The following is an 18801-nucleotide window of genomic DNA, read 5'->3' as shown; positions in this document are numbered from 1 at the left end:
GACTAGAGATCTCTTCAAGAAAACTAGAGATACCAATGGAATATTTCATGCAAAGATGGGCACAATAAAGACAGAAATGGTATGGACCTAACAGAAGCAGAAGATATTAAGAAGACGTGGCAAGAATACACAGAAGAACTGTACAAAAAAGATCTTCATGATCCATTTAACCACGATGATGTGATTGCTCACCTAGAGCCAGACATCCTGGAATGTGAAGTCAAGTGGGCCTTAGGAAGCATCACTATGAACACAGATAGTGGAAGTGATGGAATTCCAGTTGAGCTATTCCAAATCCTGAAAGATGATGTTGTGAAAGTGCTGCACTCAGTATGCCAGCAAATTTGGAAAACTCAGCAGTGGCCACAGGACTGGAAAAGTTCAGTTTTCATTCCAATTCCAAAGAGGGGCAATGCCAAAGAATGTTCAAACTACCACACAATTGCACTCCTCTCACACACTAGCAAAATAATGCTCAAAATTTTCCAAGCCAGGCTTCAACAGTATGTGAACCACAAACTTGCAGATGTTCAAGCTGGGTTTAGAAAAGGTAGAGGAACCAGAGATCAAATTGCCAACATCTGCTGGATCACAGAAAAAGCAACATAATTCCAGAAAAATATCTACTTCTGCTTTATTGATTATGCCAAAGTCTTTCACTGTGTCGATCACAACAAACAGTGGAAAATTCTTCAAGAGATGGGAGTACCAGAGCATCTTACCTGCCTCCTGAGAAATCTGTATGCAGGTCAAGAAGCAACAGTTAGAGCTGGACATGGAACAGCAGACTGGTTCCGAACTGGGAAAGGAGTACATCAAGGCTGTATATTGTCACCCTGCTTATTTAACTTATATGCAGAATACATCATGCAAAATGCTGGGCTGGATGAAGCACAAGCTGGAATCAAGATTGTTGGGAGAAATATCAATAACCTCAGATATGCAGATGACACCACCTTTATGGCAGAAAGTGAAGAGGAACTAAAGAGCCTTTGATGAAAGAGGAGAGTGAAAAGGCTGGCTTAAAACTCAACATTAAAAAAACTAAGACCATGGCATCCAGTTCCATCACTTCATGGCAAATAGATGGGGAAACAGTGCAAACAGTGAGAGACTTTCCTTTCTTGGGCTCCAAAATCATTGCAGATGGTGACTGCAGCCATGAAATTAAAAGATGCTTGCTCCTTGGAAGAAAAGTTATGACCAACCTAGATAGCATATTCAAAAGCAGAGACATTACTTTACCAACAAAGGTCCATCTAGTCAAGGCTATGGTTTTTCCAGTAGTCATGTATGGTTGTGAGAGTTGGACTATAAAGAAAGCTGAGTGTCAAAGAATTGATGCTTTTCAACTGTGGTGTTGGGAGAAGACTCTTGAGAGTCCCTTGGACTGCAAGGAGATCCAACCAGTTCATCCTAAAGCAAATCAGTCCTGAATATGCATTGGAAAGACTGATGCTGAAGCTGAAACTCCAATACCTTGGCCACCTGATGCAAAGAGCTGACTCATTTGAAAAGACCCTGATGCTGGGAAAGATTGAAGGCAGGAGGAGAAGAGGATGACAGAAGATGAGCTGGTTGGATGGCATCACCGACTGAATGGACATGAGTTTGAGCAAGCTCCAGGAGTTGGTGATTGTCAGGGAAGCTTGATATGCTGTAGTCCATGGGTTTGCAAAGAGTCGGACATGACTTAGTGGCTGAACTGAAGTGAACTGAACTGAGATTGCCTATATACACTTCACTGTTCTTATTTTGGGGTTTTGTCTTGTTCCTTGTTTGGAACATGTTCCTCTGTTGCCTCATTTTGCCTGATTTGCTGTTTTCAGTTCTATGTAGGTGGTAGGTTGGTGACATTTCCCAACTTTGGAGAAATTACCTTCTATGGGAAATGTTCTATGCTCCCAGCAGCATACTCCCTTTGGGTTACCAGAGCTATGTGCTCTAGTTTGCCCCATACGTTGACAGCACAAGTCCTTCTATTGTGGTTGGCTGACTACTGTCAGTGGTCTGGTAGGCATGGCTGGGCCCTAGTCTGGTTGTTTGCTAGACTCGGCCTTGTGCAAAAGCTGTCCCACTGCTTGGTGGGACTGGGTCATGGGTAGCTGGTTGCAGAGACCAGGGGTGTTTCAGAGCTAGTGATGTTCTACTTGTGGTTTGAACCAAATTTTACAGTGAGTGTGGGGGAGACAGTGTTCCCAGATCTAGTGAAAGCTTGCTGGTGAGTAGAGCTGGTTCCTGGGGCAGCTGGCTGAGAGGTCCAATCTGTTTCAGAGTTGGTGTCCACCTGCTTGTTGGTAGGGCCAATGCCCAAGGGATTTTAGGGTTGGTGTTTACCTACTGGTGCGTGAAGCCATGTCCTGGGGCTAGTGCCAGTCCAGTGGCAGAGTCAGCTCCTGGGGTCCCCTGCTGCAGGGCCCAGGAATCCCAGAGCTGGTGTTGGCCTGCTGGTGGACAGGGCCAGGGCCCAGGGAATGCTGGTTGTAGGGTTGCATTGGTCCAGGGGCTGGGATCTCTGGGGGATAAGACTTGTCCCAGGGCTAGCACTAGCCCTCTGTTGGGTAGAGCTGGGTCCTGGGATCTCTGGCTGCAGAGCCCAGGGTCCTGGAGCTTAAATCGGTCAGCTGGTGGGCAGGGCCAGTTCCCAGGGTGTCCCTAGGTTAGTGTCAGCTCACCAGAGCATGGGGGTGGTGAAACTGGGGCTCTGGCTTCAGGTCCCGGGGGGGTCCCTGTGCTAGTGCCAGTTTCCTGGTATGTGGGGCTGAGTCCTGGCCCTCTAGTGGGCAGGGCCATGTCCCAGGGTGTCTGTGGGCTCAGGGAGTCTCAAGGCAGCTAATAGGGGACAGCAGTAGGGGTGTGCATCCCTGCCTGTTTAGTTTCTTGGCCTCAGGTGTCCCACTTCTGGTACTGACAGGCTGGTGACTGGGTCTGGGTCTTGGTGCTAATAAGCTAAAGGGAGGATTCCAAAATGACTTCTTCTAATACCAGTGTCCTCATGGTAGAAGGAGCTCCCCAAAATGGCTGCTGTCAGTATCTGGGTCCCCAGGGTAAGTTCAATCACATCCCGCCTCTCCAGAAGACTTTCCAAGATCAGCAGGTGGGTCTGGCCCAGGCTTCTTTCAAATTGACTGCTTCTGCCCTGGGTCCCAGAGTGGGTGGGATTTTGTGTGTGTCCCTTAAGAGTGGAGTCTCTATTTCCCACAGCCCTCTGGCTTTCCCAAAAGTAAGCCCTGCTGGCTTTCAAAGTCAAACGTCCTGGGAGCTTATCTTCCTGGTGCAGGACCACTGGTTGGGGAATTCCTTGATCTTTGGGGAGAACCTCTGCAACTGCAATTATCTTCTTATTTGGTGGTTGCATACCTGGGTCTATGGGCCTTGACTATACTGTGCCCTGCCCCTCCTGCTTCTCTTGTTGTGATTCTTTCTTTATACCTTTAGTTGTAGAAGATCTTCTCTGCTAGACTTTGGTCTTTCTCATAAGCAGTTGTTACTTTGGTGTGCTCATGTGAAGAGATGACTCAGGATCCTCCTCCTCTGTCATCTTGGCTGTGCCTTCTGAACATTTTTATGTATTTCATGCAACTTCTTTAAAAAACTCAAAAGTGGTCTGTGATTGGCTAGTCTTGTGGACAATCCCTAGCATTTTATGTTAATCACTTGTTGATAAGTGATGCCTCTTTAACAACAAGGTGTTCACCAAGACACACCTAGAGCTGTTCTTCCAAAGTAATTATCATATTCTACTGGACAAGAGGGCTTTCCTGGTGGCTCAGTGGTAGGTAAAGAATCTGCCTACCAATGCAGGACACAGAGGTTCAATCTCTGGGTTGGGACGATCCCCCGGAGAAGGAAATGGCAACCCACTCTACTATTCTTTCCAGGGAAATCTCATGGACAGAGGAGCCTGGTGGCTACAGTCCATGGGGTTGCAAAGAATTGGACATGATTTAATGACTAAACAACAACTGGACAAGAACAATGAGTTGCCCTGCAGGTGAGGGAGTGTGGTGAGCCAATCTGATGGACCAGGTTCTGCCCTCTGAGAAGCTGCTGTCTGTGCTCTGTTCTTCATGTGCCCAGGTGCTCTTCTCAGAGGAGTACTTCCTAGTGTGTTGTTCTCATCATCAGCTTTGTGTTCAGTTTCGAGAGTATATCCATCCAGAGGCTGCACACCTTTCGCAACCCACTTCATGCTGATGCTGATTTAGGGACCCTTGGGTTGGTTTAGGGTTGAGTATTCATTAACTGATATCAGTCACCCTCAAATTCAGCAAAATATTCTCTTCAAACTTAGTAGATTTCTTGCCTATTTGCTTTAACCCAACGTCATGTGAAAATAACCACCATCAAAAAATAAATTACATATTTTGATCTATCCTGTGATCAGACCCTTCCTCTCAATTTATTAGCCACTGCCCTAAGGTCATTTGAAACCATGGGTTTGAGAGGGAAGGCAACACGTAAATCCCATCTTTGCTGGTAGGCTCATTGTCTTTATATGCAGAGCATCAATTTTATTTTCTGCTAAATCTGAAGTTTTATCACTACCTTAATTTAGGGGACAGGATACTTAGGTTTTTTTTTTTTTCAATTCTGCAAGTTTCAAATTACAGGACTCTCAATTAACTATATCTAATAGCTGTAGGCAGCTTTCCTGGTGGCTCAGCAGTAAATAATCAGCTTCCAATCAGGAGATGCAAGAAACTCAGGTTCTATCCCTGGGTCCAGAAGAGCCCCTGGAGGAGGGCATGGCAACCGTCTCCAGTATTCTTGCCTGGAGAATCCCATGGACAGAGGAGCTGGGGCGGCTATGTCCATGGGGTCATGGAGTCAGACACAACTGATGTGACTTAGCATGCACGCAGTAGCTGCAGGCAGAGGATGTCTCCCTCACAAAATTAGTATTTTTCCTTCCACTTCTTTTTGTAGTCTACTGGCTTCTAGTCTCAGCCCATCTCTCTACTAAATGTTAAAAGTGGCAAGGAGGATTTTTTTTTTCTTTTTTTATATACTTTCCCTTTTTTACACTTTTCCCAATATGTTATCCATTTTTCATCTTTAGTGAACATATAATTTTCTTTTCAGTGTGATATCTGTCCAGATATTTTTCCACGGATAACAATACTTATTAGCTTTCCAGCCTACAATATCTATGTTATCAGTATATTATAGCCATGAGTTCTGTCCAACCACATCCAAAATTTAGGTTTTATTACTAGAGTACCTTATTTGTGATAACCCATTCTGAATTATATAGGATTCTATTGGTGGTTTAGTTGCTAGGTCGTGTCTGACTCTTGTGACTCAGTGGACTGTAGCTTGTAGGCTCCTCTGTCCATGGGCTTTCCCAGGCAAGAATATTGGAGTGGGTTGCCATTTCCTTCTCCAGCGGATCTTCTTGATCCAGGGATCGAACCTAGGTCTCCTGCATTACAGGTAGATTCTTTACTGTCTGAGCCACCAGGGAAGCCCAGGATTCTATTTAGCTGCATATAATAAAAATCCCAAATAGCATAAATTTGCAACTTAACATGGGTTCCCTCCCTTTACAAAATCATATTTTTGTTTGCTATCTGCCATATGTGCACTTTGCTTTCTTTTGTAAACTCTCTTATTATATTTCTGTAGCATTTGAAACCCTTCTACTAATTTTTGGGCCAAGACTTTAGCTCTGTCCTTGTTTTACTAGAAATAGAGTTTGTAATTTTATTTTTTGATTTACTTGATTCTTTCAGAAGATTTTCAGGAAAAAAATGATGGAAATACCATCTCTGTGTCTGTCAAGTTCAAACTACAAATTCCATAGTCTGTTTAAATTCTTAGACTTTTATAAAGCATAAGGCATTGTGGTTAATAGGGGCCAGAAAAACTCAGTAAAGCAGGAAGACTAGAAAGACAAAGCAACTGTTTACCCCTGACTTGTAGTTTAGACAAGATAGCTACAAAGATGTCTAAGAGTTTTGGGCACAAAATTGCTTTGAATCCCAGACATTTTGTTTGTGATGACTGTATAGGTGCAGTAGAGCACTTTTGAATGTAATAACTTGTTCATTTGAATTTTGTTTTATTTTACTAAAATCTGAAAGATGATTTTGAGATTAGAATGAGCTATACTTTTTCAGAGACTGGAAAGGAATAAATGATGAAAATGCATTAGTGCTTCTTTAAACTGTATTGTATCTATTACCGAACAAAAGGAAATACCTCTAATTATTTCTTATATTTGTTCTTCATTTCTTCAGAAAGAAATAAATATAGATTTAGTTACTGATGTCAGGGAAAGTTTAATTTATTGATTAAAGGGGCTAAATCCAGGCACAAAAATTCAGTTAATGGCTTTTATGTTAAAATGCAGTCATAGCACAGATGTGGAGACTGGACTTGTGGACCCAGGGTGTGAAGGAGAGGGTGGGATGAATTGAGAGAGTAGCATTAACATGTATACACTACCATGTATAAAATAGATAGCTGGTAGGAAGCTGCTGTACAGCGCAGGGAGCTCAGCCCAGTGCTCTGTGTTGACCTGGAGGGGTGGGATGGGGGTTGGGGTGGGAGGAAGGTTCAAGGGGGAGGGGATATATATATATATATATATATACTTATAGCTGATTCATGTTGTGTACAGCAGAAACTAACACAACATTGTAAAACAATTATACTCCAATTTAAAAATACATTTTAAAAAATGCAGTCATAGGCGTAACAGGAAAAAAAAATCCCTTAAAGGAGTAAATTACCAATATTCTAATCATGTACTCAGAGTAAATGGTATAAGGAAGCCATTCTGTGGTATAGACTAATGTGTTACTAGCAGACTTAATGAAATAAAGCTGAGGATGGAGTCTCCAAGTCATTTCTAGAAGAAGGATTTCTCTTTTGCCTTGGACTCAAATATTTTAGGACTAAGGAAATAGGAGGATATCTATTTGTTTTGCTTTTTTGAGGGGGAAGTTGTTTTTCACTGGTTGTATTTTATTTGCTCAAGATCAGTCTAGAGAGAGCAAGAGGTTAAAAGAAAAAATCTAAAAAAAAAAAAAAGAAAGAAAGAAAAAAGAAAAAATGTAAGAAAACTCTTTTTATCCAAAGACTTAGGTCTGTCCAAAAGTGGAATAGGATCATATGAATAAGAGTTAATGATATCTTAGAGTAATTTCATTCTCAAATAATGATTCAACAAAATTAAACTCAACTCCAGTCACTGTGTTGTAGAGGCATTATTTGCTGTAAAGTCTTAGCTCTGTTTAAAAAGCAACATGTTATTCAACTCAAATTTGGATGGAGCTTGCTTCAAACATATTGAATGGATAAGTGGTGAAATTTTTGCACGGCTGAGTTATTCTATATTGCTATAATAGAGAATATCATCAGATCTAGAACATTTTAGGAAATTGGCAAGAGCTGATGGTATATCTGTGTCATGCTGATAGTAATGTCAAGGGATCTTAAGAATTAGTGATATTTAAAAAAAGGAGTAGTCATATTTGACAGCAGGCATCTCTAAAAGACTTATGCCTTTTAGAAATCCCAATTCCATATGCCTCTTATTTCTTTCCTCTCTTTTAAGATGAATTAAAGAAAATACTTTGTATCTTCCATGTAACTTGAATTACCTCCTAGTTGCTGAGAGTTGGACACAATTTAGAGACTGAACAACAAATGCTAAAAGAAGCTCTTACTTATCTTGATGAGTGGCTCTCAAACTAGTGAAGCATGCCCTTAAAGCCTGAGCTCCATTTTTTCAGCTATATAGCTTGTATGTCTTTTCTTTACCTTTTAAAATCCATCCATACTAAATTATTCATAATCCCTCAATTAGATCATCCTGTCTCATAATTATATTCTTTAAATGCCATATCATATATCATTTACTTGGCAAACTTCTCATCTTTTTTCAAAGCTCAGTTCAGATTTATGGTATTCTTTATAGTTTTCTTACAAAGGCCCAAATAGAACTGATAACTCCTTCCTTAGCTTTGTATCTAAAACATGTATCTAGTTTTGGACTCATTACATGAACATGTATATCTTCTACTAAATTATGTGTTCTTGATGGAGAGAGAAATCAGTGAAAAATTGAGCATCCTTGAAAGAAGTAACTTTGTCCCCCAAACATAAGTTTGGGAAATATAAGTAGAGCAAAAAGTGTCTGCAGAGACACAGAAGCTTGAAAAAGCTTTAGGCTGGGGTAACAAGTATGATTGGCAGAGTAATAGATGTTAAGGCTTTTAAAGTGAAATCATAGAGTTTTTTCGAGTATGCTAAAATAATGCTTATTATGTCTTCTTAATTTGAATAGATGAGTGCTATTGGGGAAGCTGCCAAAGTTTTCTGCTACAGTTTCCTCAAAAAAAAAAAAAAAATGGTGGTAATAATATCTACTCCTTCATGGGAATTGCACAGCAAGTGATCAATGTATGTTAGCTACTATGGTTATGATTATTATTAGTAGTACTAGAATTATCTATCCTTACTGAGAGACTGAACTCTGTGATAGATTTTTTAGCCCATCCAAATGCCTAAAACATTGTAAGTGCTTAATAATATTTGTTGAAAAGATGAATTATTGTATGCACAGTAAAGAAACATTGACTTCTCCTAGACAGAAATTATGTGAAAATATTTGAAATTTAGTATTTGTGGTCATGACATAAATTTATTGGAAAGAGGACTTAAAAGCAAGGAGACCCCTTTGGAAGCTATTGCAGAAGTCTACATGACGTATGGTGACAAATTACATCAAAGTAGTGGCAGTAAGTATGGAGAAAAAAAGTGCTGGAGAGTCAGTCAGCTGGTGCAGGTGGCTTTCACATGTGCAGTGTGTTGTGAGGGTCAAGAGTCTAGGCTCTATAGTATACTGCCTGGCTTCAAATCCTGTCCCTTCATTAACCTGCTGTGTGACCTTAGCAAATTACTTCACTTCTGTGCATTTTAGTTTCCTTGTCTTAATAATTATACCCTAAGGCAATAATAAGGATGAAATAGTGATTGCTAAATAAATACTAAGATGCCATATTTTTTGTTGTTGTTTAGTTGCTAAGTTGTGTCTAACTCTTTATGACCCTAGGGGCTGTAGCCTGCTAGACTCCTCTGTCCGTGGGATTTCTCAGGCAGAATACTGGAGTGGCTTGCCATTTCCTTCTCCAGGGAATCTTCCCGACCCAGGGATTGAACCCGGGTCTGCTGCTGGGTCTCCAGGCAGATTCTTTACCACTGAGCCTCCAGAGAAGCCCAAAATGCCACATACAAATATACATATATAGTAGGTGTTCACTTAATCTTCATTGCTATCATTATTACCATTATTTCTGAGGAGATAAACACAGGGGTTCAATTTCAGATGGTTCTAATTTGGTCCTGGATACCATTAATTGAATAAAGACTATGGTGGCCTTGTCAGTGCATAATTAATTCAATTTGGAACACCTTAAGTTCGAAATGTCCAAATAGATCTGCTTATGACTATAAATTTAAAGAGAAATATATAGATGAAAGCATATTTACTGGCAGTTGAGAGAAAATGCCCACTGAGGAGATGAGAAAGCTGAGGACAGAACTTTGATTGGGGAACACGTGACAGGTTCTGATAAAGCACTGTCAGGCAGGAAGGAGGAGAAAACAGGGGGAAAAGAGTATCTCATGTATCAAGTATGAGAGATATCAAAGAATAAGTCTGTTTTTCATTTTGGAAATAGGACGTAGATATATTAAAAGTCTTTACCTAGAACCACTTGAAACGGTTGGGGCAGACTCCAGATTGCAGTGGGTGCATACAGTGATAAAATGTAGAGAGAATGAACACACATTATCTGTGGGCTCCAAAGTGATGGATAATACAGGCAAAATACTGAAAGGATAGAGTAATCATGCTCCAGAAATTATGGGTTCTATGAAGCAAAGTTCCAGAATTATCTGATACGGTAGTCCAGTGAAGGATGGGGAGGTCTGGAAATTGTTAAGCCCAACTCCAGGCAGAAAATCCAAGAGCAAAGAATGGCTTCCTTTTCTCACTTTTGACTCCTTGCCTCACTCCCAGCAGAAGGGAAGATCTTGGAATCTCACCAAAATATTATTTTTCAGCCCACAGGGAACCCAGACTAGTCGGAGGGGACATTCCCTGCTCCGGTCGTGTTGAAGTGAAACATGGTGACACTTGGGGCACCATCTGTGATTCTGACTTCTCTCTGGAATCGGCCAACGTGCTATGCAGGGAATTAGAGTGCGGCAGCGTTGTCTCCATCCTGGGGGGAGCCCACTTTGGAGAAGGAAATGGACAGATCTGGGCTGAAGAATTCCACTGTGAGGGCAGCGAGTCCCATCTTTCACTCTGCCCTGTTGCACCCCGCCCAGATGGAACGTGTAGCCACAGCAAGGACATTGGAGTAGTCTGCTCAAGTGAGACCCAGACAACATGTTCATTTTGTCCCCATATTGTGAAGAGGGTAGGGTTAGGTAGTCACAGACATCTTATTAAAGCCCTGTCTCCTTCCAGGATACACAGAAGTTCGCTTGGTGGGTGGCAATACCCCGTGTGAAGGAAGAGTGGAGGTCAAGATTCTTGGGACCTGGGGACCTCTCTGCAACTCTCACTGGGACATGGAAGATGCTCACGTTTTGTGCCAGCAGCTTAAATGTGGAGTTGCTACTTCTATCCCAGGAAAAGCACCTTTTGGGAAAGGAAGTGGGCAGCCCTGGAGACACATGTTCCACTGCACTGGGACAGAACAGCACATGGGTGATTGTCCTGTAACTGCTCTGGGTGCATCGCTGTGTCCTGAAGGGCAAGTGGCCTCTGTAATCTGCTCAGGTAAGAGAATAAAGGGCAGTCAATGAGAAGCCTCTCCCATGGTGGTGTGCCTTAAGAGTGGGTATAAGCGGGGCGGGGGCGGGGGGCGGGGAAGGAGAGTGGGACGAACTGAGAGAGCAGCATTGATGTATATACACTACCATGTGTAAAAAAGATAGCTAGTGGGAAGATACTGTTTAACACAGAGAGTTCAGTTTGTTGCTCTCTGATGACCTAGAAGGGTGGGATGGGGGTTGTGGGAGGGAGACTCAAGAGGGAGGGGATGTATGTATACTTAGAGCTGATTCATGTTGTTGTATAGCAGAAACTAACACAACATTAAAAAACAATTATACTCCAACAAAAATATCCTATGATAAACCAAAGAGTATTAAAAAAAGAATATATATATATATATATGTATAACCGAATCACTTTGCTGAATTAACAGGAATTAACAACATTGTTAATCAACTATACTTCCAAAAAGGAGCGGGTGTACCTATAGCAAAGAATGGGAGTAAAAGGAAATGATCTACTTTGAGAGATTATGAGAGGTGTACCAGTATATTAACTTCATTTGTCTTTTTAGTGGAAAGTAAACTTGATTTTCATGGACCTCATAGTTACATAGAGCTTATGTGTGTGGGTCAGTCGTTCAATCATGTCTGACTCTTTGCAACTCCATGGACTCTGCCCACCAGGCTCCTTTGTCCATGAGAACTCTCCAGACAAGAATACTGGAGTGGGTAGCCATTCCCTTCTCCAGAGGATTTTCCTGATCCAGGGATTGAACCCAGGTCTCCTGCCTTGCAGGCAGATTCATTACCATGTGAGCCATCAGGGAATCCCATTTAGGACTTACCATGTAACTTCTCAGGCTTCCCAGGTGGTGCCAGTGGTGAAGAACCCAGCTGCCAATGCAGGAGACATAAGAGACACAGGTTTTCCCTGGGTCAGGGAGATCCCCTGGAGGAAGGCATGGCAATCCACTCCACTATTCTTGCCTGGAGAATCCCATGGATGAGGAGCCTAGTGGGCACAGGCCATGGGGTCGCAGAGAGTCAGTCATGACTAAAGTAACTTAGCACAGGCACACATGTGCCTTCTCAGAGGATCTGATTAATTCTTAGCCTGGTTGACCCAGACACCTTTCTCTAAAGCTATGTTTGTCCTGAGTTCATCTATCTAGCATACCAATTGACCTCCTCTCTTCATTCCATCCTTTTGTATCTCTTGTGATGGATAATGTTTGGTGCTTGCAGGAAATCGGAGTCAGACACTATATCCATGCAATTCATCATCTTCGGATCCGGAAAGCGCCGTTGTTTTGGAAGAAAATGGTGTTCCTTGCATAGGTGAGAATCGGTGACCGAACCATGAGAATAACTTCCAAATCCTCAGAAATGCATTTATCACTGTTTCATTTGCTCTTTCAGGGAGTGGACAGCTCCGCCTGGTAAATGGAGGTGGGCGTTGTGCCGGGAGAATAGAAGTGTTTCATGAGGGCTCCTGGGGCACCATCTGTGATGACAGCTGGGACCTGGATGATGCCCACGTGGTGTGCAGGCAGCTGGGCTGCGGTGTGGCCATTAATGCCACGGGTTCTGCTCATTTTGGGGAAGGATCAGGGCCCATCTGGCTGGATGAGGTGAACTGTAATGGAAAAGAATCTCGCATTTCTCAGTGCCGTTCCCATGGCTGGGGGCGGCAGAACTGCAGGCATAAGGAGGATGCAGGAGTTATCTGCTCAGGTGAGTTCTGCAAAATTACAACTGGTTACAGTTTTGGAAGAAATGGCTGAGGTGGGGTGGTGGGTACGGAGGATATTAATCTGAGCAAACTCCTTGAACTACAGGTTCAGAGGGAACAATTGTGAGATTCAGACTGCCAGAAGTGTGGATCTGATGCATTAGTGCTACCTCAGGTGCAAAGTGGGCTTCTCTGGTGGCTCAGTCAGTAAAGATGCAAGAAACCTGGGTTTGATCCCTGGGTGCGGAAGTTTCCCTGGAGAAGGGAATGTCTACCCATTCCAATATTCTTGCCTGAAGAATCTCATGGACAGAGGAGCCTGGTGGGCTATAGTCCATGAGTTGCAGAGTCAGACATGACCGAGAAAGCACACAGACACACACGTGCAAGGTAGTATGTAGTATGCAGTATGTAAGTATGTAGTGTGTAGTATGACATCAGAAAGAGGAAAATTCAGAAGTGAGTTTGCATGTCATGAAAATGACAGTAAAACTAATAATGAGAAATTCTTTTATAAACATACAGAGTGCTGGATGTTGGTTAAGGATTCAGTGTACCACACAATGATTACTGTATTAATAAGGTAGATTAAAAATGACAAGAAGAGGACTTCCCTGGTGGTCCAGTGGTTGAAAATATGCCTGCTACTGCAGGAGACATGGGTTTGATCTCTGGTCTGAGAAGATTCCACATCCACAGGGCAACTAAGCCCATGTACCACAGCTACTGAGCCCACCCTCTAAAGCCCATGCCCCTTAACAAGAGAAGCCACCAAAATTAGAAGCCCACACACTGCAACTAGAGAGTAGCCCCAGCTCATTGCAACCACACGAAGCCCATGTGCAGCAATAAAGACTCAGGATAGCCAAAAATAAATAAAACTTTTCTTTTTTTTAAAGGAGAAAAAGAAATACATTTGGTACCACATTCTACAGATAAAAAGACCGCCATGCCCAAGTAATTTTTTATGACAGACAAAGAATCACAATGAGATACTGCTCTTGTTTTGCACACACGATAAGATATTGGAAAGCATTGTGAACTAGAGAAATGTACTCAATTGTAATGTATTGGGGGGAAAATGGTGCTATGACTTAGCAAAATGAAAAATTCTAAATGCCAGATGTGATTTTGCTCTCACATTTAATGACATAAATATGGTAGACGATATACAAAACAAAACTACCTCAGCTGGTAAAGAATCCATTTGCAGTGCAGGAGACCCGGTTTGATTCTTGGGTCAGGAAGATTCCCTGGAGAAGGGATAGGTTACCCACCTCAGTATTCTGGTCTGTATAGTCTCTAAGGTCACACAGAGTCGGACACAACTGAGCAACTTTCACTTTCACTTTTCAAAGTGTCAGAAAGGGAATTATTGTATTTTAAGGTAATGCATGCAAAACATTGGTTTGAGTGTCTGAGTATCTCACTAAATTTTAACTGTCAAGGACAATTGTCCAAAAATGAACAGATCAGGGTTACAAAGTCAAAATTACGGTAATTTAGAGAGGAAAAAACCCAAACTGTGTAATTCATTAAAGGCTCTGAGTAAACTTTTGATTGAGGTTTAGATGTCAACTTAGAGTCATTGTTGGCATTTTAGAGGTCCCTAATTACAAAATCCAAGATTAGAAAACCTGAAAGTATTTATAGAACAAATATTTTAAGAAAATCTACTAAATCATCAGTTCAGTCCAGTTCAGTTGCTCAGTCGTGTCTGACTCTTTGCGACCCCATGAATCGCAGCACACCAGGCCTCCCTGTCCATCACCAGCTCCCGGAGTTCACTCAAACTCATGTGCATCGAGTCGGTGATGCCATCCAGCCATCTCATCCTCTGTCGTCCCCTTCTCTTCCTGCCCCCAATCCCTCCCAGCATCAGGGTCTTTTCCAATGAGAAAACTCTTCACATGAGGTGGCCAAAGTATTGGAGTTTCAGCCTCAGCATCAGTCCTTCCAATGAACACCCAGGACTGGTCTCCTTTAGGATGGACTGGTTGGATCTCCTTGCAGTCCAAGGGACTCTCAAGAGTTTTCTCCAACACCATAGTTCAAAAGCATCAATTCTTCGGCACTCAGCTTTCTTCACAGTCCAACTCTCACATCCATATATGACCACTGGAAAAACCATAGCCTTGACTAAACAGACCTTTGTTGACAAAGTAATGTCTCTGCTTTTGAATATGCTATCTAGGTTGGTCATAACTTTCCTTCCACGGAGTAAGTGTCTTTTAATTTCATGGCTGCAATCACTATCTGCAGTGATTTTGGAGCCCCCCAAAATAAAGTCTGACACAGTTTCCACTGTTTCCCTATCTATTTCCCATGAAGTGATGGGACCAGATGCCATGATCTTCGTTTTCTGAATGTTCAGCTTTAAGCCAACTTTTTCACTCTCCTCTTTCACTTTCATCAAGAGGCTTTTTAGTTCCTTTTCACTTTCTGCCATAAGGGTGATGTCATCTGCATATCTGAGGTTATTGATATTTCTCCTAGCAATCTTGATTCCAGCTTGTGCTTCTTCCAACCCAGTGTTTCTCATGATGTACTCTGCATATAAGTTGAATAAGCAGGGTGACAGTATACAGCCTTGATGTACTCCTTTTCCTATTTGGAACCAGTCTGTTGTTCCATGTCCAGTTCTAACTGTGGCTTCCTGACCTGCATATAGGTTTCTCAAGAGACAGGTCAGGTAGTCTGGTATTCCCATCTCTTTCAGAATTTTCCACAGTTTATTGTGATCCACACAGTCAAAGGCTTTGACATAGTCAATAAAGCAGAAATAGATGTTTTTCTGGAACTCTCTTGCTTTTTCGATGATCCAGTGGATGTTGGCAATTTGATCTCTGGTTCCTCTGCCTTTTCTAAAACCAGCTTGAACATCTGGAAGTTCATGGTTCACGTATTGCTGAAGCCTGGCTTGGAGAATTTTGAGCATTACTTTACAAGCGTGTGAGATGAGTGCAACTGTGTGGTAGTTTGAGCATTCTTTGGCATTGCCTTTTTTTGGGGATTGGAATGAAAACTGACCTTTTCCAGTCCTGTGGCCACTGGTGAGTTTTCCAACTTTGCTGGCATATTGAGTGCAGCACTTTCACAGCATCATCTTTCAGGATTTGAAATAGCTCCACTGGAATTCCATCACCTCCACTAGCTTTGTTCGTAGTGATGCTTTCTAAGGCCCACTTGACTTCACATTCCAGGATGTCTGGCTCTAGGTGAGTGATCACACCACTGTAATTATCTTGGTCATGAAGATTTTTTTGGTACAGTTCTTCTGTGTATTCTTGCCACCTCTTCTTAACATCTTCTGCTTCTGTTAGGTCCATAGCATTTCCGTCCTTTATTGAGCCCATCTTTGCATGAAATGTTCCCTTGGTATCTCTAATTTTCTTGAAGAGATCTCTAGTTTTTCCTATTCTTGTTGTTTTCCTCTATTTCTTTGCATTAATTGCTGAGGAAGGCTTTCTTATCTCTCCTTGCTATTCTTTGGAACTCTGTATTCAGATGCTTATATCTTTCCTTTTCTCCTTTGCTTTTCACTTCTCTTCTTTCCACAGCTATTTGTAAGGCCTCCTCAGACAGCTATTTTGCTTTTTTGCATTTCTTTTCCATGGGAATGGTCTTGATCCCTGTCTCCTGTACAATGTCATGAACTTCTGTCCATAGTTCATCAGGCACTCTATCAGATCTAGTCCCTTAAATCTATTTCTTATTTCCACTGTATAATCATAAGGGATTTGATTTAGGTCATACCTGAATGGTCTAGTGGTTTTCCCTACTTTCTTCAATTTCAGTCTGAATTTGGCAATAAGGAGTTCATGATCTGAGCCACAGTTCAGCTCTTGGTCTTGTTTTTGCTGACTGTACCAAATCATGAAGAAGTTACCAAAGAATTTCTAATAATGGCATATCCTGTTAGATCATGTTAGTGTTACTTGCTCAGTCATGCCCACCTCTTTGCAACTCCATGGACTATACCCAGCCAGGCTCCTCTGTCCATGGAATTCTCAGGCAAAAATATTGGAGTAGGTAGCCATTGCCTTCTCCAGGGGATCTTCCCAATCCAGGGATTGAACCCCAGTCTCCTGCACTACAGGCAGATTCTTACCATCTGAGCCACCAGGGAAGCACACTGACCTATTTTTTAAAACATGCACACATCAGAGTAAATGAAGAGAGTCCTCTAGATCTTCAGGAAAGAGGCAAAACTGCTATTTATTTCACCCCAGAGTTCATGTCTCTCAGACTCATCAGTGACAGCAGCAGCGAGACCTGTGCAGGGCGCCTGGAAGTTTTTTACAATGGAGCTTGGGGCAGCGTGGGCAAGAGCGACATGTCTGCAACCACGGTGGGGGTGGTATGCAGGCAGCTCGGCTGTGCTGACAAAGGGAGTATCAGACCAGCACCTTCAGACAAGGTGGAGAACAGGTACATGTGGGTGGACAATGTCCAGTGTCCTAAGGGACCTGAAACCTTATGGCAGTGCCCATCATCTCCGTGGAAGAGGAGACTGGCCAGCCCCTCAGAGGAGACCTGGATCACATGTGCTGGTGAGTATCTGTGCGCCTGTATGACAATCTCATTCTGTTGCTCCACTCTTATCTCCTGATCTAACTCAGAATGAGTAAGGTTTGGTTAACCCTTATTCTACCTGGATGATGTAACGGAGTTTATTTAATTTGGCCTTTGGATATTCAGGATCAGTGACCATTTTCTCAAAGATGATCATACTCTGATGGCCTTCTCAAAAGTTTTATTCAGTTGTGCTTTCTCTGTGAACAAATTAGGATCAGAGAATATATAATTCAGTATTTGACTATTGAGTTGCTCCATTTTTCTTTCAAATAATATCTTGTTACACTCAATGTAAGGAGAGAAGCAGAGAGATCAATCCTGAACTATCTCCCTGTTCTACACCTTCTTAAACCAGAAGAAGATTTCTATTTATCTGTCAGTTTGAGAGGATTTATACTGAGTTGGCCAAAAAGTTCATTTGTGTATAATTATGGAACAAAAGTTTTAACCAACCTAATACATTTACAATGCTAACTTTATCTCATTGACATTTACTAAGTCACACTAACGTTCTAATGTCCAGGATGAAATATTTAATACACTCAGTTTGTTGGAAGGACATGGACTTCCATGAAAGATGAATGTTGTAAAATTCCAAATGCACATTCAATAAGCAAACAGATTTTTAAAAAATCTTTTAAAACAGATTTTTAAAAAGAGTTTCAAATTTTTGTTTTCTCCTGTGACCTCCTGGGAGCTTTTATCATCTCAGAAATGATCAAGATGTCTCTGATTTTTCAGATAAAATAAGGCTTCAGGAAGGAACCACTAATTGTTCTGGACGCGTGGAGGTCTGGCACGGAGGTTCCTGGGGCACAGTGTGTGACGACTCCTGGGACCTTAACGATGCCCAGGTGGTGTGTCGCCAGCTGGGCTGTGGCTTAGCTCTGGAGGCAGGAAAAGAGGCAGCGTTCGGCCAGGGAACTGGGCCCATATGGCTCAATGAAGTGAAGTGCAAGGGCAATGAGTCCTCCCTGTGGGATTGTCCTGCCAGATACTGGGGACACAGTGACTGCGGGCACAAGGAGGATGCCTCTGTGAAGTGCTCAGGTGAGCGCAAGGGGTCTGGAATCTCCGATGGCGGCAACAAGGAGAGGGTGGGCAGGGAAGTGCATTGTGTAAGGACCAGAAATACCAACCCAGCGACCTGGTGGGGAGAGAATCCTTCGTGTTGTTATACATTGGTCTTCAGATGGTAAAGAATCTGCCTTCAATGTAGGACACCTGGATTCTATCCCCGGGTTGGGAAGGGCAACCCACTCCAGTATTCCTGCCTGGAGAATTCCTTGGACAGAGGAGCCTGGCAGTCTACAGTCCGTGGGGTCGCAGAGAGTCAGACACGCCTGAGCGACTTTCACTGAGGAAAAGCATTTAGCTTACATGTGTCCGTGTGCAGAGGGAGGAAAAACTAGGGGTCTCTAATTTTGGGTGGGAAGGAGTAGTTTACTTGACTGAGAGGCTAAATCCCCAGACAGGAAACAGATATAACTGTTCCGTATGTAACTGCCAGAATTGAGTCTCTCCTCTTTTCTCCTACAGAAATTGCAGAGAGCAAAGGATCAGTAAAGGCCGCAGGTATATCAAGGGGTTTCTGAGGATGGGACTGGTTGTCTGCATTATTTAGAATCCCTCTTATTAAGATGTTCTGGGTCAGAAGCTCTAAGAAGCTGAAATTCATTTCAGCAATC

At 42.5% G+C, this 18801-nt stretch overlaps 1 protein-coding gene across 3 annotated transcripts in view; it reads left to right on the top strand.

The window, feature by feature from the left end:
* Window positions 1–18801, top strand: part of LOC102409999 (scavenger receptor cysteine-rich type 1 protein M130) — a 36582-nt gene that overhangs the window by 11257 nt on the left and 6524 nt on the right. For all 3 annotated transcript variants that reach the window (XM_006067717.4, XM_025284976.3, XR_006550369.2), the window contains exons 7-13: window positions 10078–10392; window positions 10490–10804; window positions 12049–12141; window positions 12223–12537; window positions 16768–17088; window positions 17855–18163; window positions 18653–18688. In XM_006067717.4, the coding sequence (XP_006067779.3) occupies window positions 10078–10392; window positions 10490–10804; window positions 12049–12141; window positions 12223–12537; window positions 16768–17088; window positions 17855–18163; window positions 18653–18688 (1704 nt within the window). The remainder of the gene's footprint in view (window positions 1–10077; window positions 10393–10489; window positions 10805–12048; window positions 12142–12222; window positions 12538–16767; window positions 17089–17854; window positions 18164–18652; window positions 18689–18801) is intronic.

The sequence above is a fragment of the Bubalus bubalis genome, chromosome 4 (genome assembly GCF_019923935.1).
Source record: "Bubalus bubalis isolate 160015118507 breed Murrah chromosome 4, NDDB_SH_1, whole genome shotgun sequence".
NCBI lineage: Eukaryota > Metazoa > Chordata > Mammalia > Artiodactyla > Bovidae > Bubalus > Bubalus bubalis.
This window is presented reverse-complemented; position numbering and strand designations above follow the sequence as displayed.